Source organism: Leptopilina heterotoma, unplaced genomic scaffold (assembly GCF_015476425.1).
Source record: "Leptopilina heterotoma isolate Lh14 unplaced genomic scaffold, ASM1547642v1 Lhet_52, whole genome shotgun sequence".
In the NCBI taxonomy this organism is placed as follows: domain Eukaryota; kingdom Metazoa; phylum Arthropoda; class Insecta; order Hymenoptera; family Figitidae; genus Leptopilina; species Leptopilina heterotoma.
This window is the reverse complement of record NW_025111114.1, coordinates 4,111,202-4,135,698: the sequence shown is the minus strand read 5'-3', so window position 1 is coordinate 4,135,698 and position 24,497 is coordinate 4,111,202. Positions and strand designations below refer to the sequence as shown.

The window sequence follows — 24,497 nt, the reverse complement described above, 5'->3', positions numbered from 1 at the left end:
ATTTTTTTCGTATCAACGAATTGATACCAAAATTAAACCAAATTTTTGGCGTCAATTTGATAAGTCCAAGGGAACGGTGTTAAAAAGAATTGATCTTTTTCCACCCTTCGAATTTTACGTTAGGCCAAAGAGCCTTATTTTTAAATTTTTCTTCTACTAATAATAAATAATACTTGTTTTTACACTCTTGATGATATAAAATCAGAAATTTTTCTTTCCGATTTTCATTGCACTTGTAACTTGTTTTATCGTCATATTTATGTACGAGAATATTGATGAACTGGAAGCGAGAGAATTCTGGAAAAATGATAAATAGTTTAATTTAGAAAAAAAGAAATTTCAATTTATATTACAACAACAGGAGTCTGGGAACGAAAGAGTTAAAATATTCATCTAGCGTCGTTTTGTACGTAGCATATAATAGCCCTGGTAATAAATTACTCCTCCGGAGGGATGAGAGGATTTAAAATGGTTAGTCGTTGATGTAAATCGATGTAATCACTAAAGTGGGGACCTTCTCGTAAATTTTATATATAATATAAATATAAAATGATAACAATGATAAAAAAAAGAAACCTTTTACGAGAGTTCCCAACTACATAAATATTAAAAAGAAAAAGAATTTTTTAAATTGCTATTAATAGACAAATATAATTCAATCTCTGCGTTTTCACCTCGGTTTTCACCGGAATTTAACTACAATCTGTATAGAAAAACAAAAATTACTATCATATTAAAAACAATTTATCATATTACATTAAAATCCAAACCAAAGTTTTGAATTCTTCACAAATCAAATTGAAACCAATCCAGGTGCAAACGAAGATTGTGTTGAAAAAAAGATTCGATTAGAAGGGGACATTTTTTCAAATCGTTCAAATACCAAAATTTCGGAATTCAATAAATTAAATAACATTACAAAACAATAAAATAAAAAGGTATTAAAAAAAAGAAAAAAAAATACTTTTTAGATTAAACAAAGAATGAATCAATCAGGGAACGTCTAGTCAAATCTTTTTTTTCATTAACATATCTAAATTCGTAAATTTTATATATTTTTTTTATTGTCTCTTTGGAACTTTTGACGGCAAGAAATATTAAAATGCCGAGAGCGACGAAGAGAGACACCGAGCGAAATAAGCAACAGTAAACAAATGATTAGAATAATTAGTATAAATATAATATTACAAAAGTTAATAATTAAGAAATAGAAGAAAGTATTTATTAATAAAATTAGCGTCAAGATTAGAGACAGAGAGATGATGTAAAGAAATGAATTCGCACATTTAAACACGATTTTTTTTTGTTGGACAAGAGAAGATAATAATAGCAGCAGCCGCGATCAAAAAATAATAGCCACATTTAATTTTAATTCAATTTGCAGTTAATTTTTTTTTTTTTTTTGCTTTTTCACAAAAATTTCTTGCTTACCGCCTTGGTGGTCTAACATCGTCAGTACGTTCGCTCCGGTTTCCTCGCTCTAAATTGGCCCACGAAACGGAAATGAAAAATCATTCAGTGATGCAAAAAACTGCGGAAAAATTCGGACAAAAAGAAGAAGAAAAATGTACCGAACGTTTCGACCACGAAATTTCAAATTTTCCTTTAAATGAAGTACTAATTGTGAAATAATAATTTTAATTTTAATAATCACAAGAATATAATCATTAAAAAAAAAAAAAAAAAGTTGATAATTATTAAATTATAACAATTACAACTATAATATATAATAAATATAATTATAATTAGTTTTAACTTGACGCAAAAAGTGGATTTAAATTATTTTCATTACCGAAAGTAAATTATTTTGCAGAGTATATATAATTATTATAAATTCATTAAGAAGATTAATAATTAAAAATTGTAATATAATTATTATTTCATTAAGAAAAGAAAATTATAAACTTGAGGCGAAACGAACGGTGTAAAATAATAAAGAGGGTCCATGATAAAGTGATGAATCTTGGCAGAAGCAAAATAAACAAAAAGCTTCTTACAAACAAATTACCACTCGCTGTTTAATTTGAATAAACTTTCCGTGAGAGAATTTACAGAACTTCTTAATGAGAAAATCCGACAAGTTGTTGCTCAATATAAACTCGAAAAATTTCCATAAAAAATTGATTATAACTTTAAAAATTCGCTTTTTCAAATAAATCTAATTTCTAATAATTTTTTTTTTTAGTTCAAAATTTTAACTAGTTTTTAATTGTTTATTTAAAAAAATAGGGATTAAAAATAGAAAGAAAATTTTTATTGCCGAAAAAAGAAATTTAACGAGTGATAAATTTTTTTTCTAAAAAAAAAACAAATTAGAAATTTAAAAAAAAACTATGTCTGGCCATGTAAAGGAGCTAAAAAATAAAAGAAAATATAAATAAATATAAATAAATAAAAATAAAAATATATAATTTGAAAATAAATATGATTTTAAAAATAATGATATCTAATGAATAGAATATAAATTGAGAACTAGTGTAACGAAAAATGATATCTAACAATTAATTATTAATTACATGGTACAGACAGCTACTGCTATAACAAATACGTCGCAAAAAAAATATGAAACGAATTAATCGCTATAATATATAATTAAAAAAGCAGCACAGCTAGAAGCTTTTTATTTAAGATGTAAACGTGTCTGCGAGCGCGCACGATGATAAACATTTATTTTTATTAATTAATCGCACCCTCCACCAATAAATAATTTTTTTTTTAATTTGCATACACACACAGAAAAATAATTTAAAGACCATATTGAAAAATATTCATTCTAACCCTGAAAATACAAAAAGAAAGTTAATAAGAATTCGAAGATAATAGAATATTATAAATTACAAATTTAATGTCTATCTGATCAGGGGCTTTTGTAACTTATTTTCTTAATTATTTATTAATTTAAATCTATTCTTTTTAATTTTATTAATTCTATACTATTAATTTTATTAATAAATAAAAAAAAAAAAAAAAAAAATTCTAATTAGTAATAAAGATTAAATTTCTTTTCATTAAGTTGGATAAATTAAATTGTCATACAACACTTAAATCACAAATGTAATTTTTTTTATTTGAGAAACGGTTGTAATAAAATTAAAGAAAAAAGTAAGTGGAGGCATAAAAGAAATGTATGTAAACTTTGCCAGTTTCACATATAAAAATTTTCTCAAGGAGAAAAAGTAAAAGATATTTTTCAGTAAAATTAATTATGGAAAAGAATGTGCACGCGCACAAACACGCATTTTTTTTTTTTTTTTTTTAAATTTAAAAACTTGATATTTCATGTATAAATTTAAAGACAGCTTTTAAGAATGTTTCAATTTTCAATATTAATAAATTATATTTTAGATTATAACAGAAGAAAAGAAAGAAAAAGAAAAGAAGTGCAAAATAAAAAAGAAAAATGAAAGAACAATTATTTTTTAATATTTCAGTATTAGTGGAATATTTTTATTTTCTATAGAGGCAAAATAAGAAATAAGTTAATTTATAATAAATTTAATTTACACAATAATTGTATTACGATAAATTTAATCGTAAATTAAAAGTTAGCGGACATTAAAAGAAGCGTCCCCCCACTCTTTAACCTTCTACTCCCTGGTGGGGGGCCGCTTCTCCTAGACTCATTTTATTCAGAATTTATCTTTACGATACAAATTTTTATTCCTTATAATTTTTCTTACACTGTCTTATTTTTTCTAATTTCATAATTATCGTCATTTACATACAAATAATAAAAAGATTATTCAAAGATTAAATTTTTATTTTTTAATATTATTTTCAGGCTCCATTATTTGCAGAAGTAGACAGGACCAGACCTTGAATAAAAGATCTGGTCTGAATAAAAGGATTGAATAAAAAATAAAAATACAATAAATATCTGAATAAATTAAAAATTAAATAAAGAAATTTTCGAATTTATTTTTCCAATTCTTAAAAGCTGTCAATAAATAGAACAATTTAAAGAATGGTACTTAAGAAAAAAAATAATTTGTTAATCAGCTTCATCTAATGAATAATTTTTTGACAGAAATATTATTAAAAATATTTCAAAATTAGTTTGACCAGGTATTCATTTTATTATGGAAAAGGACGAAATCGGTTATAGGAACAAAGACAAACACAGAAAGAAAGAGACAGAGATCTTTGACAAGCTTCTGTGAGTGTTAACTGATTAACAATAATAAAAAAAAAATTTAAGAAAAAAAAAAATAGATTAGTACGGTATATTTTTTTATCTGTAGTTGAGCGTAGCAGTAGCGGTAGCAGTAATTTAGTAATATTTTTATTACATTATTTAGTTTAGTAGTAATAGTTTTTTTAGTAATAATATAGTGATAATCATAATAGTGATAATCATAGTAGTAGTAATAGTAGTAGTAGAAAAATTATTAGTAGTAGTAGTACTAAAGTAGGGATAGTAGTAATAGTTGTAGCAGCGCAGCATTAGTAAAATTAATTGTAGTACTAGTATATTAGTAATCAGGGACCATGTTCTCTGTAACCATGTTCCTATTTATTTCCTATTTATTTCGTTCAACTATTTGCAATTGAACTCAAAAATATCGGAAGCAAAAACAAGTTTTAATTTATAATATAATATTTATAATATTTATATTCATAATTTCATAAACAGAGTAGTCTTAATTTTTGATTCTGTACCTACTCTTAATATCCAACAACTATAATTAGCAATAGTTTTGGTTTAGATATTTAAAATTTTTAATTTAATTTCAATTGAAAAATTAAATTAAAAACCCATCTACAGATTCCTTTCTGGGAAACTTGAAAATCAAAATGAAAAATAATTCCGATTCAGAAACAAAATATAATTTCAATTCGTTTTCCAGAACAAGTGGCAAATTTGGATGTAATTTCGATTTGTGTGATTTTACAAACAAACTCCTGTTTTTCGCCTTTTTGTTTCAAAATCCAAAATTAGAAGCAAAACTATAGGTTCAAAAATCTGTAACTTGCAGAATTTTTCGATTTGATTCTTTAGATTGTTTTGGGAACAAAAATATCTTTTGCAGACTTCGCACTCGATAATTAATTTGAGAAAAGTAGCAAAAAGTAGCTTTTTCAAACTAAAAAAAGAAAAGTAAAAAAGTAGATATCGAAAAATTAAACTTGACGACAAAAAACAACTCGTTTTTGAAAACTTCAACAAAACTGACAAAAATTCCATTCTATATTTTATTTTCCCGACTTTTTCCTAATTTTCATCAAAAAATATTTACTTCTTTCTTATCCTGCTAATAAATTGAATTCCTGCAACGAATTTTATTATTCATGAAAAAATTTAAATATTTATAAAAATAATTTAATTCTTGGGAAGAATTTAATAAAAATTTTTAAATAATTGAATTCCTTCGACTAATTTTATGAAAATTCGAAATTAAATAATTGAATTCCTGAGAAATTTTTAATATTCATGAAAATAATTGAATTCTTACGAAGATTTTTACAACAAATTTTTTAAATAATTGATTTCTGTTTGGAAATTTTATTAAAATATAGTTGACATTGAAAATCATTGCAATGCGAAAATTTTTTACAAATAATTAAATTTTACAAATAATTCTATTAGAATTTTTGAGAATAATTGAATGTCTGTGCGGCATTTTATTAAATTTTCTTGAAAATAATTGCATTCCTAAAAAGCATTTTATTATTTATGAAAATAACAATTGAATTCTTGCAACGACTTTATTAGAATATTTAAAAAGTAATTAAATTTCCGCAAGAAAAATTTTATTACTTTTAAAAAGTAATTGAATTCTTGCGATGAATATTGTTATTTATGAAAATAATTGAATTTTGTAAAAAAAATTTATTAAAATAACTCAAAATAATTGAATTTTCCAGAATAATTTTGTTATTTTTCGAAATAATAGAATTCTTAGGAAGAATTTTATTAAAATCCAATAGAAAAGAATAATTGAATTATCTCAAACAAATTTTATAAAGATTGTTAAATAATTGATTTCCTTCGACTAATTTTATGCAAATTCTGATTTAAATAATTGAATTCCTGAGAAATTTTTATTATTCATGAAAAGAATTGAATTCTTACGAAGATTTTTACAAAAAATGTTTTCAATAATTGAATTCTGCTTAGAAATTTTATGAAAATAGTTGACATTGAAAATCATTAAATTGCAAAAATTTTATAGAGAAAAAAATTAAATTTTACAAAGAATTGAATTAAAATTTTAGGCAATAATTGAATTCTTGCGAACGATTTTATTAGTATTTTTTTAAAATAATTGAATTTCCAAGAAGAAATTGATTACTTTTAAAAATAATTTAATTCTTATGAAGAATATTGTTATTTATGAAAATAATTTAATTTTGCAAAGAATATTATTAAAATGCCTCAAAATAATTGAATTCCTGTGAAAAACTCTAATATTTTTGTAAATAATTGAATTCCTGTAAAATTGTATTGAAAATAATTGAAATCCTGCGCGATGAATTTCATTATTTATGAAAATAATTGAATTATTGTGAAAGATTTTATTAGTATTTTTTTAAATAATTGAATTTCCATGAAGAAATTTATTACTCTTTCAAAAATAATTGAATTCTTGTGATAAATATTGTTATTTATGAAAATAATTGAATTTCGCAAAGAATTTTATAAAAATGCCTCAAAATAATTGAATTTCTGTTAAATTTTAATATTTCTGTAAATAATTGTTTTTTTTAGGAATTGAAATTAATTTTTTAAGAATAATTTGATTTTTTTGAGTAATTCCTTTAAAATTTGTATTAAAAATAATTGAAATCATGCGATGAATTTTATTATTTATGAAAATAATTGAATTAAGTTGCGAAAGATTTTATTAAAATGTTTAAAAAGAATTGAAGTTTTGTGAAAAATTTTATTATTTTTGAAAATAATTGAATTCTTCATAAAAATTTCATAAACATTGTTTTTAATAATTAATTTTTTCGAAATATAATATAAATATTAATGGAAATTTTATTTTAAATAATTGAATTCTCGTGGAAAACTTTAATTGTGAAAATAATTGAATTTTTCGATTAATTAATTGAGAATAGTATTAAAAATAATTGGAATTCTTCGATGAGTTTTATTATTTATGAAAATAATTGAATTCTTCCTTAGAATTTTATAAAAAAAAAAAAAATTTTAATTGAATTTCCATGAAAAATGTTATTATTAGTGAAAGTAATTGAAGTTTTGTAAAGAATTGTATAAAAATTTTGCTAAATAATTCAATTTTGAATGAATTTTATCAATTTTTTTTTTAAATAATTGAATTCTTTTGCGAAATTTTATAAAAATACTAAATATTGAAAATAATTGAATTTCGAATATTTTTTGAAAATAATTGAATCGTTTTAAAGAATTTGATTATAATTTTTGAGAATAGTTTTTTGGTTTCTAATATTAGAAAATTTAAAGTATTAGAAATTCTCAAAAAAAAAAAAAAAAAAAAAAAAAAAAAAAAACAGAAATAGTAGCTTTTAGTGGCTGAAATCTAAAAATAGTGCCCAAATAGTAGCATAACGTAAAAAAAGTAGTAAATAGTAGTTTTTAGTAGATGAGTGCGAAGGCTGTTTTTGCTTTTATTCCTGGTAGATAGTAATAGAAGGAAAAAAAGAAAAAGTAGTAATAACAGTAAAGTATTTAAATTAGAAATAGTATCAGAAAAATAGTCATAGTACCTGTAGTGGCAAAATTAGTATAGCAATAATAGTATTAATTTTTAAAAGTTGTTGTACAATATAGTAGCAGTAATAGTACAGCATCACTAACCGGCTCTATTCATAAAAAAAATAATTTTCGCCAAAATTCTCCTCACAATTATGCTTCAAAAAAAAAAAAAAAAAAAAAAAAATCAAAAACAGTGAAAGAATAAGAGGAAGATAAAGAAAGTTGAAAGTTGAAACCAAAAAATCCTAAATAGAAACTAAAATTGTCACTAAAAATCAATTTTTATTTCTTGTCAAGTGTCAAATGCGCTGAATGTTTGTCATCCTTTCTTTGTCAGAAATAATTTTTTTTCTGGTTTTTTTTTTCTTTTTTTTTCGAGTTTTTATATTTTTATTTCTGATTCTTTTTGTTATAAGTTTCGGATATTTCTCATCCAGTTAATGTTGGGTGAAGTGTACTTTGAGGAACTGTAACCCCTTGGGAAGAGACTAAAGCCTATCATGATTGGCCCTTTAATTAAGCAAATTTATCGCAGGAGTTCCCTCAACTTCATTGAGAAACTCGAGTTTCTTCAAGTTGTGACCAACTAATTTTCCATAAATTAATTTTGAATTACATTTTCCAGCATTAAATTGAGATTCTATAACAGCAATCAAGCATTTTTTTTTTTTTTTTATTCAAACGATATTTTTTTTATCATTATTATTGCATTAAGTTTCAATTAATTTTTAGACTACTTGTTATTTTCACAAAATTATTAATATTAAACTTTCAAGTGGTTATTATAGATCATTATTTATTTCGATATTTTTTTTAACAAAATAAATCAATTTTTGAAATTATTTTTGCAAACAGTTTTTGAACCTAACTTTTATTTTTCGTTTTTTGTTTACAAATATTTATTATTATTTATTATTTCTGTATTTTCGTTTCGAAAAATTTTCAAAATATTAAGGATAATGCTAAATTTCTTCTTCTTGATATTAAAAACAAAATTAGATTTTTGATTCTCGTACGATTGTCAACCAACACCTTACCAACCAACGAAAGCAAGAACGTGGACAATTATCAATATTATTTTTATTAATTAAATTAAAATTAAAAAAATAAAAACAAAAACTACATTTCAAGAGCGAACGTTTCTTATACCTCAGGGTAGAAAATTAAAAAAAAAAAAAAAGAAAGGGAGGAACACAAAATTTCTTAAATCGTTGGTTTCAAAAATATCGGTTTAAACAAAATATTAAATTTTACGGATTTTTAATTCTCAATTTCGAGAATAATTTCCTTTTTTCCTATAAAATTATTTCGTCAAAGTTTTTTTTTCTTTTCTATTAGTGTGTGCCTAAAAGTGTCAATTCTTGTTTCTGAAAAAAAGGGATTAAAAAGGGGATATTTTTTTAAGGCCGATTTTTTTCCATCTGAATTAAAGTGCGGTGGGGGATTTTTGGATTTTTTTTTTTTTTTTTTTTTGTAAAAGAGCAATAGACTCACCTCCCTGGTCATCGAGTGCGACCAGAGTACGGATGCCGGCCTCCTTGCTCTACAGAAATGAGGCAGCACAACACAAACAACCACCACCAGTGTTAAAGAGTTCGTATATAGTATTTAGTAATATTAGTAGGTAATTAGTATTTATGCGTATAGTATAAAAGAGTAAACGATGCGTGATGCTTTTGAAAAATTTTTTTTTTGCATTTAGAGGAAGCACACGATTTCCTCAATTTACTTTCACACGTGTCCTCGTAAATTATTTTATTCTCAAAATTATTTTTCAACAATTTTTGTTGCTTTTTCTATTTTCTTATTAAATTTCATCATAAACTAAAAATTATTTTTCAACAATTTTTGTTGCTTTTTCTATTTTCTTATTAAATTTGCTCATAAACTAAAAATTATTTTTCATCAATTTTTGTTGTTTTTTCTATTTTCTATTAAATTTCCTCATAAACTAAAAATTATTTTTTTTTATCAATTTTTGTTGATTTTTCTATTTTCTAGTAAATTCCCTCAAAAACTAAAAATTATTTTTCAACAATTTTTGTTGCTTTTTCTATTTTCTTATTAAATTTCATCATAAACTAAAAATTATTTTTCAACAATTTTTGTTGCTTTTTCTATTTTCTTATTAAATTTGCTCATAAACTAAAAATTATTTTTCACCAATTTTTGTTGCTTTTTCTATTTTCTATGAAATTCCCTCATAAACTAAAAATTATTTTTTACTAATTTTTGTTGCTTCTTTCTATTTTCTATTAAATTTCCTCAAAAACTGAAAATTATTTTTTTCACCAATTTTTGTTGCTTTTACTATTTTCAATTAAATTCCCTCATAAACTAAAAATTATTTTTTCACCAATTTTTGTTGCTTTTTCAGGGCTCGAACCAGTGAAAGAATTTAAAAATTAAAAAAATTTACTTAAAACCATAAATTAAAGTTCTTCATGTTTTATAATAATGACCAATAAGTGATGAAATCATTATTAATTCAATTATTATTGTCAAGAATTTTTTTAACTAAAATTCTTCTTCAAATCAATTACATTGAATAATTTTTGAAAAAGTTCTTTAAGAATTTTCAAAAATATTTGTTTACAATTCAATTAAATATATAGAGGAAAATAAAAAAATTTCAAATAATTTCAAGAGAAATTCAATTAAACTTTATCAAAAGAAAAAAAATTCTACAGAATTATTAGTTAAAAGTATGAAAAATTCAGATTTTCAAAAATTTTAATTTGAAACCTTTTCAAAATTCAATTATTTCCAAAAATTTACGTTATAATGTTTTTAATAGGTATTTATTATCTAAAATTTTAACTGAAATTCATATTTTGAAATCAATTTTTATTAGAAATTTCTACGAGAATTAAATTATTATTTAAATACAAAAATAAATAATTTATTAAATAACCAATTGTTTCTTAAAATTAAATTTTCCTAAAGAATTGTATCAATAAATTTTTAAATAATTGAATTTTTTTTTGACGAATTTTAATAAAATTTTTAAGTATAATTACATTTTCGGAGAAATTTGATTAAAATTGTGTTAAAAATAATTGAAATTTTGAAAAGAATTTTTTATTAAAATTTTTGAAAATAATTAAATTTTGGAGAAGAATATTATTTATAAATAAATAAATAATAAATATTATTATAATTATTTATAAAAATAATTTTCATCATTTCAATTCAATTATTATTTTCTACACTTTTTAACTAAAATTCTTCTATAAATAAATAAATTATCTTTAATAATTTTTGAAAAAGTTTTTTGAGAATTTTCAAATCTATTTATTTACAAAATTCAATTTTACGAAATTTCATTTATTATTCATAAATTTTTCAATTTTAAGTACATTAGAAAATAAAAACTTGAAATAATTAATAAGAAATTAATTCTACAAAATTGTCAGTTAAAAAAATGAAAAATTCCAATTTTCAAAGATTTTAATTTGAAACCTTTTCAAAATTCAATTATTTCTAAAAATTGACGCTCTAATGCTTTTAATATTCAATTATTATCTAAAATATTAACTAAAATTACGTTTTAAATCAATTTTTATTAGAAAATTTTACTAATTCGCAAATTATTTAAATACAACAATAAATATTTTATTGAATATTTGAATGTTTCTTAAAATTAAATTTTCATAAAAAATTTTATCAATAATTTTTAAATAATTGAATTCTCTTGACAAATTTTTAAAAAAATGTTAAGAATAATTTCATTTTTCGAGAAATTTAATGAAAATTGTATTAAAAATAATTGAAATTATGTAAAGAATTTTATTGAAATTTTTGAAAATAATTGAATTTCTTAGAAAAAATTTATTATTTATAAAGATAAATGTAATTTTGTAAATATTTGGAACATAATTGAATTTCTACGAAGAATTATATTGCTTTTGAAAATAATTAAATTCTTGAGACGAATTTTATTAAAATTTCTTTTTAAATAATCGAATTCTTTTGTGAAAATTTATTGAAATAGAAGACATTGAAAATAATTAAATTTTGACAAGAATTTTATTAAAATTTTTGCAAATAATTGAATTTCGGAGAAGAATTTATTTATTTCTAAAAATAATTGAAAAGTTTTGACAAGAATTTAAAAAAAATTTTTTGATCATAATTGAATTTCTGCGAAGAATTTTATTACTTTTGAAAAATTCTAGTTCGAGCCCTGCTTTTTATATTTTCTCGTAAATTTATTCTAAAAATTATTTTTCCTCAATTTTTGTTGCGTTTTCTATTTTCTATTAAATTTCCTCATAAACTAAAAATTATTTTTCACCAATTTTTGTTTCATTTTCTGTGCCACATTTTTTATTTGCAAAATGATGAATTACAGAATTTAGAGAAAAAAAAAAATGAAAAAGCAACCGAAGAAAAAATTAATTTTTCAGTAGCAACTAATTTCCAAATTTTGATGGAAAGTTAATAAAGAATAGGAAAAAAAAAATTTTTCAAAACAAATAATAGACGAGAAAAGAAAAGCGTCATTTTTTTCCCAACAAAAATCGTTGATCGATATTTTAATATTTTTGTTCATTACAGGAAATAAAGGCGTCGAGGAACAATAATGATTTTGAATAATGACTTATAATTTGCGCACGTATCTCCGCGTGACTGTAATTACTTTGCAACATACGCACACTTTCTTATTTTTTTTTTTTTTTTTCAACATTTTCTTCCCTTTATTTTTTTTTTTCTGTGTGTATATTAATTCTTTTTTTTGTAATTAAGGAAAGCAGTTCGTGTGCTTCCTCTTTTGCTGACGTTTGAAGTATTCGTTTCTAACAATTATAATATAGAGAACCTGAAGGATCGTCGGTCTCGTCACTCTCGCAATTTTATTTTCCATTAACCGAACTTGCTCAAATTTTTTTTTTATAATTCATAAATTAATTTTTTTCTCTTACATTTTTGTATAGAAAACGAAGAAATTTCGTATCAATAATTGCGGAGAATAAATTATTATTGAATAAAGAAAATAAATTAAGTTTAAACAATAAGAAAAAAATTACAGAAACGAATTAAAAATCATTCGACAAATATTTAATTTAATTTATTTAATTCATTTTTATTTAATTCATTTAATTTATTTTTATTTAATACTGAAAAAAATACTGAAAAAATTATTTCATTGACAAAAATTGAAAAAACTAATTTATTTTTTTTCGAAAACTAATTTAGATTAGATTTTTACGTCTATAAAATATAGAGAGAGAAAAAAAGGAAAAGAAACATTTCAACTCAAAAGGCTAGAAAATCTAGTGAGCCTTGAATGGAACATAACGAAAAAAAAGTCTCATTAAACTTTATAATGAAAAAAGTCCGAAAATGGTAAAAATAAATAAAATCGCACAAGTTTAATTGCACGTTTGTTTAATGAGACTTGAATAAATAGTTGTAAATACTTGAACTTTTTTTTTTTTTAATTCTCTTCCCACGCTTCGGCAAATTATTGATACGAAAATTCATCTCGTTCATCGCCCTTTTCTCACACCTTAATTTTTTTTTATTTTTTGCAACGAATACTTGTTGAAATATTCATAATTCCGTTAATTAACAATAATTAACAATAATTAAGAATATAGAAATATTTTTAATTAATAATAATTAAAAACAAAAATATTTTTTAATCAATAATAATTAAAAATACAATTTTTGCCTCTATAAGGACGCAATATAAAAGTATTTTTAATTAATAATAATTAAAAACAAAAATATTTTTAATCAATAATATTTAGAAACAAAAATATTTTTAATTAATAATAATTAGAAATTGTAAAAATATTTTCAATTAATAATAATTAGAAATATAAAAATATTCTCAATCAATAATAATTAGAAGTATAAAAATATTTTTGTTCAATAAAATATTAAAATAGAAAAAAGTTGAAAAAAATTTGAGCCTCTCGGAATTTTTTTGCTTCTTGTTACGAGAGTGACGGTGTGTACCTGTCCAGAAGTGTAATTGTTCTGGCATTTTTTTTTTCTTTTTTTGAAAAAAAAAAAAAATTATCGTTGGATAATATTTTTTAGGAAGGTGATGCTGGTGATATCAGTCCAAGACGAGTGAGAATGAGTGAGTGAGTGAATGAGTTGAGTGCAGAATTTCGATTTCTCTCTTCTATTTAATATTTATAAATAACTTCGAGTCATATTGAGAAGATTTGAAATATGTTCTTGCAAAAAAGAAACAGAGGACATGAAATTCATCTGAGACGTGACGATGTTCACCAATTTTAATTTCAAGGCTCTTTTTCCCAAAAGAATTTTCCATACCATAATTTTCCAAAAATCAAATAAATCTTCTATACACCTACAACAAAAGAAAAACAATTAATTCACCAAATTTTTTTTGTCAAAACGAAAAAAAATGCAAAATTAGAAAAATAAAATCATGAGAAAAATTCACGATTAATATTATTTTTAAAAAATCTTTCTTTTTAGAATAGAAAATAATTCTTCTTGTAAATAAAAAATAATTCTTTTTGCAAATAAAAAATAATTCTTTTTGTAAAAAATTATTCTTTTTGTAAAAAAATCATTCTTTTTGTAAAAAAATAATTCTTCTTGTAAATAAAAAATAATTTCTCTCGTAAATTAAAAATTAATTTTCCTCCTAAATATTAAAAAAAGAAAAATTAAAATTCTATTCGAATTCGAAAAATAAATATCAAAGTAAAAATGGATCAAGAAAAAAATTAAGATTAGACAAAAATATTTCACAAATGAATCACGCGTAGAGTCATGAAAAATCAATTTCCAAAAATACCAGAAACTTCACTAGAGTGACAAATTCATAAGTATAAAAAATAAATACAAAATAGTTTACGGATTAAATTCTTTCAATAAAATATAAAACGCGGTAAGAAAAGTGAATCGATTAAAAAAATACAAGACTATAGACACACCTCGATTGTAGATTTTCTTATTCAGAGAAAAATGGAAAAATAATTTTTTATTATTTCACATTTTCAAATACGAAGAATCATAAGTTATGAGAAAATATTTTCTTAATAGAAATTCTTCTTGCATTACTTTCGTGTAGAGTGAGAAAGAGAGAGAGAGAGAAAGAAAAAAAATTAAGTTACGTCATCTATTCAATCATTATTTTAGACACATAATCAACGTTAAGTCACGAGTCATTATATTGTTCAAAGAAAATAATTTACACCAAGAAATATGGTAAATACAAAGAAGTAATTTTTTTCCTTTCTTTCTTATTATCTGGTAAAATTTTTTATATTTTTTAAAAACTCCGAGAATTTTTATTCGGAAAAAAAATTCTTTAATCCTTTTTTACAATTTTCTTCAGAGAAACGATTATTTTTTTAAACTAATAAAGTTTTTTTTTCTTAATTTTTTTAAAAATAATTGAATTTCCATTAAGAAATTTATTACTTTTAAAAATTATTGAATTCTTGTGAAGAATATTGTTAATTATGAAAATAATTTGAATTTTGCAAAGAATTTTATTAAAATGCTTCAAAATAATTTAATTTTCGGGAATAATTTTGTTATTTATTTTTAATAATTGAATTCTTTCGAAGAATTATTTATGTAAATAATTGAATTATTAGGAAGAATTTTATTAAAATCTAAAAGAATAATTGAATTATTTCAAAAAAATCTAATTAAAATTGTATTTAAAATAATTATTGATTTCTTTCGAACAATTTTATTAAAATATTTGAAAATAACTGAATTCCTGTGCGAAATTCTAATATTATTGAAAATAATTGTATTCTTCCAAAGAATTTAAAAAAAAACATTTTTTTTAAATAATTGATTTTTTCGAGAAATTGAAATTAAATTTTTCGAGCAATTCCTGTAAAATTGTATTAAAAATAATTGAAATCCTGCGATTAATTTTATTATTTATAAAAATAATTGAATAGTTGCTAAGAATTCTATGAAAATAATTGAACTATTGCTAAAAAATTTATTAAAATTTGAAAATATTGAATTTCTGTAAAAAAATTTTGTTATTTTTGAAAATAATTGAATTTCTCCAAAGAATTTTAAAAAAAAACATTTTTTTAAATAATTTGATTTTTTCGGGGAATTGAAATTAAATTTTTCGAGCAATTCCTGCAAAATTGTATTTAAAAAAATTGAAATGGAATAATTTATGGAAATAATTGAATAGTTGCTAAGAATTTAATTACAATTTTAAAAAATAATTGAAATCCTGCGATGAATTTTATTATTTATCAAAAATAATTGAATAGTTGCTAAGAATTCTATGAAAATAATTGAATAATTGCGAAAAATGTTATTAAAATGTTTAAAAAAAGAATTGAATTTCTGTGAAAAATTTTGTCATTTTTAAAAATAATTGAATTCTTCATAAGAATTTTATAAACATTATTTTAAATAATAAATTTTTTCGAAATATAATGAATATTATGAAAATTTTATTTTAAATAATTGAATTCTTGTGGAAAATTTTATTTCGGATAATAATTGAATTTTTCAATTAATTAATTGAAAATAGTTTTAATCCTTTTTTACATTCTTCAGAGAAACGATTATTTTTTTAAACTAATAATGTTTTTCTTTCTGTCTCTTTATTTTTTGTTGTGAATAATAATTGATAAAAATTCGAAAAAATTAAAAACAATAATTTTTTATTATCTTTTCGATAATATTCATTATTTCATAAACAATTGTTTATTATCTTTTCGATAATATTTATTTAATAAACAATTGTTTATTATTTTTTCCATAATATTTATTATTTAATAAACAATTGTTTGTTATTGTTTTCCATTTTTTTTTTTAAATAAGAGAAAAATTATCTTTAATTGCAGAGAATTCGAAACGTTAAAAATAAATTTTTTTTGTCAATAATAATTAAAAAAAAAAAAAATTGGAAGAAATAAACAAAATAAAAGAAAAAATATTTTTTGAAAAGAATTTGTAAAATTAAAAAGAAAATATTTTATTACGATTGAAAAAATAAAAATTATTTTTTGACTTTAGAAATTAACATAATTAGATCCTACTAATTATAAAAAAAAATTGTTTATAAAAAATTATTAACTATAGAGAATAAAAAATTATTGAACACAAAAAATTGATTGTAAAATTCGAGGTAAAATTATTAATTATAAAGAATAAAGAATTATTGAGCATAAAAAATTGATTAAAAAAAAATATTAGTTAGGATTAAAAAAGTATTGAATTTGAAGTATTTTTTCGATTTTTCGAGACAAAATTCCAAAAAGGATTTTTTGAACAAATCGAACAAATTCAACAAAGTGAAAACTTTTATGTATACATTTGAAAAGTAAAAAAAAAATAAATAAAAAAATAAAATAAAATCGTTCGAAGATAATTGAGATTCTAAACGCGAAAACGAAACATTGTTTCAAGTTGTAAAATGCAGCACGCTAATGATATTGTCCTTGAAATTTGTGACGACGTCACGCCTCAGTTTTTGTTATATATAGGATAGAAATAAATGGTGAGAGTAATATAGAGAGAAAAAAAAGGAAAGATAGAGATTTAGAGAAAAAAGGCAGAGAAATGGAGGAATTTATTATATAGACAGAAAAAGAGCAAGATTGACACCAAAAAATATAATAAATGCAAAATAAGGGCTCTCACCATGCGTGCATGCCCTTTCAATAAAAATATTCAAGGGATTAATAATCAGAATTTGATACCGTATAGGATCGTATATATATATAGTTGCAGAAAAACAGGGTCAAGGATTTCGTGCCACTGACAATGACAAAAAAAAAAAAAAAGAAGAAAAAAATTGGAAGAGGACGAAAAAAAAATATTAATGGATACTTTTGGGGATTTAAATTGTCAGAATCCACATCTACATAATACCCAGGGATTTACGTCTGAATTATTATTATTATCATTTTTTGAACCAAATGAAAGGCGAAGTAAGAAAAAAAAATTATTATTCTCCATTCAGTTTCTTTCCACTATTCAAAAAGTATTTTTTTTTTTAGATTAATTTCTTTTCTTGGAATCTTTTCTTTTTTTCTTACTTTTTTCAAGTTATTTTTTTACTTTATTTTTATTTTATTTCTATTTTATTTCTATTTTATTTTTATTTAGTTCAGATTCAATTTAGAATTGAATTTTTTCAAACTTAATTTCAAAATTTTTCTAATTTTCAGGCCTTGAATCGACTTTAAGACGCAAAAAAAGTCGATTTAAAATAGAAAAAAATCGTTTATTTAATATTCAGTGTTATCACAAAAATTTTATTTTGTATTTTTCCGATCTTTCACTGTTTTATAAATTAAATTATTCAAAACTTGAATAATTTCGTTAAATAAATATCTAAATACTCCTCGCTTGTTTTTATACGGAAATAAAATTTAAAAAATTTCTATTTAAAACCTTTTGAAATTTAATAACTTCTAAAAATTACGACTGTAGTTCTCTTAAAATTCAATTATTTTCTACAATTTTTAATCAAACTTCTTCTCGAAATCAATTATTTTCAATAATTTTCCGAAAATTCTTAGAGAATTCAATTATTTAAATACTGAATTTAAAAAAATTCAGTTTTTTATAATAATTGTAATTGTCCATGTTTTTTAAGTTATTAATTAATTTTCAAAAAATTATAATAAAAAAGTACTTTAAAAAAATAACTGAATTCTCCGGAAGAATTTTATTAAAAATTTTTAAAAATCCTAATTAAATTCTTTTGAAGAATTTCTTTGAATTTTTTTTAAACTAGTGGAGTTTCTTTAATAATTTTAATTAAAAATTTTGAAAGCAATTGAATTTTATGAAGAATTTTATTAAAATTGTATTGAAAATAATTGAATTCTTAAGAAAAATTTTATTAAAATGTTTAAAAACAATTGAATTTCTATGAAAATTTTTGTTATTTTTGAAAGTAATTGAATTTATCATAAGAATTTAAAAAAAAACATTTTTTTAAATAATTGATTTTTTCGAGGAATTGAAATTAAATTTTTCGAGCAATTTCTGTAAAATTGTATAAAAAATAATTGAAATCCTGCGATTAATTTTATTATTTATGAAAATAATTGAATAGTTGCTACGAATTCTATGAAAATAATTGAACTTTTGCGAAAAATTTTATTAAAATGTTTCAAAAAAATTGAATTTCCATGAAAATTTTTGTTATTTTTTAAAATAATTGAATTCTTTCAAAGAATTTTAAAAAAACATTTTTTTAATTAATTGATTTTTTCGAGGAATTGAAATTTAATTTTTCGAGCAGTTCCTGTAAAGTGGTTTTTTGAAATAATTGAAATCCTGCGATTAATTTTATTATTTATGAAAATAATTGAATTTCTTTAAAGAATTGGATTAAAATTAAGTATATTCAAAACAATTGAATTCATCACAACAATTTTATTATTTTTCGAAAATAATTGAATTCTTTCAATTTTTTTTGACGAATACATTTAAAAATTGCATTGAAAGTAATTTAATTTTTATGTAGAATTTTTTAAAAATATTTTGAGAATAATTGAATTATTTTTAGGGAATTTTAAATTCTTGTTGAAATTGAATTTTATGGAAATTTTTGAAAATAATTAAATTCTTTCGTGCAATTTTATTTAAATTGGATCAAAAATTATTTAATTCCTGCAAAGAATTTTATTATTTATGGAAGTAATTGAATTATTGCGAAAAATTGTATTAAATGTTTAAAAAGAATTGAATTTCTATGAAAATTTTTGTTATTTTTGAAAATAATTGAATTCTTTCAAAGAATTTTAAAAATACATTTTTTAATTAATTGATTTTTCCGAGGAATTGAAATTAAATTTTTCGAGCAATTTCTGTAAAATTGTATAAAAATTATTGAAATCCTGCGATTAATTTTATTATTTATGAAAATAATTGAAATTCTCTTAAAATTCAATTATTTTCTACTATTTTTAATCAAACTTCTTCTCGAAATTAATTATTGTTAATAATTTTTCAAAAATTCTTAAAGAATTCAATTATTTAAATACTGAATTTAAAAAGATTCAGCTTTTTATAATAATTGTAACTGCCCATGTTTTTTAAGTTATTAATTAATTTTCAAAAAATTATAATAAAGAAATTCTTAAAATTATTTTTTTTTAATATTTTTAAAATAATTTATGAAAGATTCTTTTTCAATTATATACTATTGAAAAATTTCCAAACAATTGAAATTTGGTAAATTCTATTTAAAAAAATAATTGAATTTTCGAAGAATTTTAATTATTAATATAAACATGATTTCGCCAAAATGTTAATAAATTTTAGTAAATTTAAAAAAATTTTAATTTACTTTGTTCGCAGTTAATTGAATCTTTAAAAAATTAAGATAAAAAAATTTCAAGAAAATTTTTTTTTTAAATATTGTAATGTAATTTTTCGAAAAGAATTGAATTACTTCAAAGAATTTTTGTATAATTTAAAAAAAAACGAATTTTTTGAATAATTTCGATTAAAAATTTTGAATATGATTGTTATGTTGTTAAAATGTTAAAAATAATTGTAAAAAATTTTAATATTATTATTTTTTGTATGTATTCGAAATAAGTTTCATTTTATACTAAAAATTATTGCAATATTTGAAAAAAAATCGAAAAAGTCGTAATTTTTGAAAATAAGTCGAAAAAAGTCGTAAAAATCATTATATCCAAGGCCTGAATTTTGCTCCTTTTATTTCGAATTCGCTCCTATTTTTTCCAGTTCTTTTTATTTCGAATTAGTCTCTACTTTTTCTGGTCGATTTTCCAATTTGTTTCTATTTTTTCTTTTTTTTCGAATTCGTCTCTACTTTTTCTGGTCGATTTTTCAATTTGTTTCTATTTTTTCTTTTTTTTCAAATTTGATTCTATTTCCTCTATTTTTCTGAATATTTCCTTCCTTTTAATTTTCGTGACAAATTTTAAATTTTGGTAATAAAATATTACTGAAGCCAAAAAAAAAATAATAATCCAGACAATTTTATTTCTCATTCCAAAAAGTATCGATCAATAGAATAAAAAAAACGAGAGGAAAATAATTCAAAATTGATTGTGGAATATTGTATACAAATCATGCGTTAAGTGTTTTGATATTTTTTTTTCAACTAAAATACAAAAAAAAAAAAATAGGGGACAATAAGTGCGAGATGCTGGAATCCTCGTGCCTGCCTAGGTGTGAAGTATCTCTTGTTTTAGACTATCTTTTGTGTTTGAATTTTTAGTTGTAGTATTTTTTTTTTTTTTTTTTTTATTAAAATCAGTTAATTATTTAAATTTCTTTTTTTAAAAGAAAGAGAGAGATAGAGATAGAGAGAGAGACACTTAAAACACAGATAGTACAACAGGTCAGCCACTAACATCATATAGAAATAGACAGCAAAAAAGAGCAGCGCCAGCAATTTGGCAGCAACAGCAGCAGCAACACAGCACGTGTGTGGTTGTGTATTATACGTACATCAACGTTCCAATATAAAAATTCCTAATTGTGTATATAATTATACCAGTGAACAATCATTGATCAATTGAAAGAATCGATCATTAATTTTTGACAAAAGATCTGGAGAAAAAAGAGAAAGACAGAGAGAGAAAGAGAAAAAGAGAGAGAGAGAGAGAGAGAGAGAGACAATTATATTAGGCAGAAACGATTTTAGTTTGCAATAAAACGTTCTCGACAAGCGTGGGATTTTTTCTCCACCCAGTTTTTTACTCTTTCTACTCTATATATTCTGAGTAAACTTATTTACTCGTGAAAAATATTTTTTTTAATCACTTATTCAATTTGCGCTGAATATTTTTAGTTTTTTCTATTTAATCTGCTATCAATTTTCTGTTTTACACTTTTATTTCGATAATAAGGAAAAAGAGAAATGTTTTTAATTATTTTAATAAAATAATTAAACATCATTTTTGATTAAAAATATAATTAGTAATTAATAAAATTAATAAAAATTAATAAATTAATAAACTAAAATAATAAAAAAATTAATAAATAAATTATTTAAACTAATAAAAGATAATTAATTAATAATAATAAAAAAAATTAATAAATAAAATAATACAAAAATTAATAAATAAATTATTTAAATAATAAAATAATTAATTAATTTTAATTAATTAATTAATTAATTAATAATAAAAAAAATTAATAAAATAAAAAAATATAATAAAATAATAAAATATATACAAAAAGAGTATAATAAAAAAAAGTAAAAAAAATATTTATATCAGAATGCGTGAATATTGATTTGAAAATTATTTGATATTCCGATTAAAAATGAAAATGTCAAGGCAAAATATTATATTCCGGAAATACAAATGAAAGTGGTTCTTTGCATAAATTCAATATGCGAAATTATTTTTATACTGAAATGAATAATAAATTAACAAATTTCTCGTTTTTGTTTGAAACTTCGTCTTTTTTTAAAAACAAAAAAAGAAACTTAAAGACTGAATTTTTCGAATTTAGGAATAAAAATTTCGATTTGAATTATGTAATTTTAACTGTAATGAAATTAGTAAAAAAAAAATGTTTTCAATATAACAGACTTCGCACTCGATAATTAATTTTAAAAAAAGTAGCAAAAAGATGCTTTTAAATTAAAAAAAAGTAGCATTTTAGTAGTATTTTATTTTCCTGACTTTTTCCTAATTTTCATAAAAAAATATTTACTTTTTTCTTATCCTGCTAATAAATTGAATTCCTACAACGAATAATTTTAATATTCATGAAAGAATTTAAATATTTATAAAAAAAATTTAATTCTTGCGAAGAATTTTATAAAAATTTTTAAATAATTGATTTCTTTTGACTAATTTTACAAAATTTTTTTAAATAATTGATTTTTTTCAACTAACTTTATGCAAATTCTCATTTAAGTAATTGAATTCATGAGAAATTGTAAATATTCATAAAAAGAATTGAATTCTTACTAAGATCTTTAAAAAATGTTTTTTAAATAATTGAATTCTGTTTGAAAATTTTATGAAAATAATTGACATTGAAAATTATTGAATTGGGAAATGTTTATAAAAATAATTAAATTTTACAAAGAATTCAAGTAAAATTTCTGACAATAATTGAATGTCTGTATGGTATTTTACAAAATTTTTTTACAAAAATAATTGAATTCCTAAAAAGCATTTTATTGTTCATGAAAAAAATTAAATTCTTGCGAAAGATGTTATTAGAATTTTTTAAAATAACTGAATTTCCAAGATGAAATTTATTACTTTCAAAAATAATTGAATTCTTGTGATGAATATTGTTATTTATGAAAATAATTAAATTTTGCAAAGAATTTTATTAAAATGCCTCAAAATAATTAAATTTTCGGGAATAATTTTGTTATTTACCTTTAACAATTGAATTCTTTCGAAGAATTATTTATGTAAATAATTGAATTCTTATGAAGAATTTTATTAAAATCTAAAAGAATAATTAAATTATTTAAAAAAAATTTAATTAAATTGTACTTAAAATAATTGACTTTTTTTGAACAATTTTATTAAAATATTTGAAAATATGTACTTGAATTTCTGTGAAAAATTCTAATATTTTTGTAAATAATAATTGAATTCTTTAAAAGAATTAAAAAAACATTTATTTAAATATTTAATTTTTTCGAGAAATTGAATTTAAATTTTTAAGAATAATTACATTTTTCGATCAATTCCTGTAAAATTGTATTAAAAATAATTGAAATCTTGCGATGAATTTTATTATTTATGAAAATAATTGAAAGTTGTAAAGAATTTTATTAAAATTTTCAAAAATAATTGAATTCCTGAGAAGAATTTTATTATTTACGAAAAGAATTGAATTATTGCGAAATATTTTATTAAACTGTTTAAAAAGAATTGAATTTCTGTGAAAAATTTTGTTATTTTTAAAAATAATTGAATTCTTTATAAGAATTTTATAAATATTGTTTTAAATAATTAAATTTTTCGAAATATAATAATTATTATGAAAATTTTATTTTAAATAATTGAATTCCTGTGATAAATTCTAATATTTTTGTAAATAATTGAATTCCTGTGATAAATTCTAATATTTTTGTAAATAATTGAATTTTTCGATTAATTGATTTAAAATAGTATTGAAAATAATTGGAATTTTTCGATGAGTTTTATTATTTATGAAAATAATTGAATTCTTGCTTAGAATTTTATCAAAAATTTATTTAAAAAATGGAATTTCCATTAAAAATGTAATTATTAGTGAAAGTAATTGAATTATTGTGAAGAATTGTATAAAAAGTTGGTTAAATAATTGATTGTTTCGAAATTTTGTTGAAAATATATTAATTAAATTAATTACTAATTCAATTAACTAAATTAATTGAATTCTTGTGGAAATTTTATTATTTATGATAATAATTGAATTTTGGATGAATTTTATCAATTTTTTTTTTAAACAATTAAATTCTTTTCTTTTTGAATTCTTTTCTTTTGCGAATATTTATTAAAATACTAGATATTGAAAATTATTAAATTTCAAATATTTTTTAAAAATAATTGAATCATTTTAAAGAATTCGATTATAATTTTTGAGAATAATTTTTTGATTTCTAGTATTAGCGAATTTAAAGTAGTGGAAATTCTCGAAAAAAAAACAGAAATAGTATCTTTTAGTGGCTAAAATCTAAAAAAAAGTACTCAAATAGTAGCATAACGTAAAAAAAGTAGTAAATATTAGGATTCAGTAGTTGAGAGCGAAGCCTGATATAATAATTATAGAAGAAAATTTTCTCTGACAAATTGTCGATATTTCCTTTTTCCACTAAAAGTGTTTATATGTTGATAACAGATTAGATAGTGAATCTAAAAATTAATGC

General features: G+C 20.6%; 1 protein-coding gene across 7 annotated transcripts in view; it reads right to left on the bottom strand.

The window, feature by feature from the left end:
• LOC122508120 (synaptosomal-associated protein 25) overlaps window positions 1-24,497 on the bottom strand; it is a 58,929-nt gene that overhangs the window by 13,012 nt on the left and 21,420 nt on the right. For 5 of the 7 annotated variants that reach the window (XM_043621246.1, XM_043621247.1, XM_043621249.1 and 2 more), the window contains one exon: window positions 1,432-1,480. The exons of 1 other annotated variant lie outside the window; for it this stretch is intronic. In XM_043621246.1, the coding sequence (XP_043477181.1) occupies window positions 1,432-1,480 (49 nt within the window). Of the gene's footprint in view, window positions 1-1,431; window positions 1,481-9,178; window positions 9,228-24,497 lie in introns of all 7 variants that reach the window. One more of the 7 variants, XM_043621248.1, reaches the window with a different exon arrangement.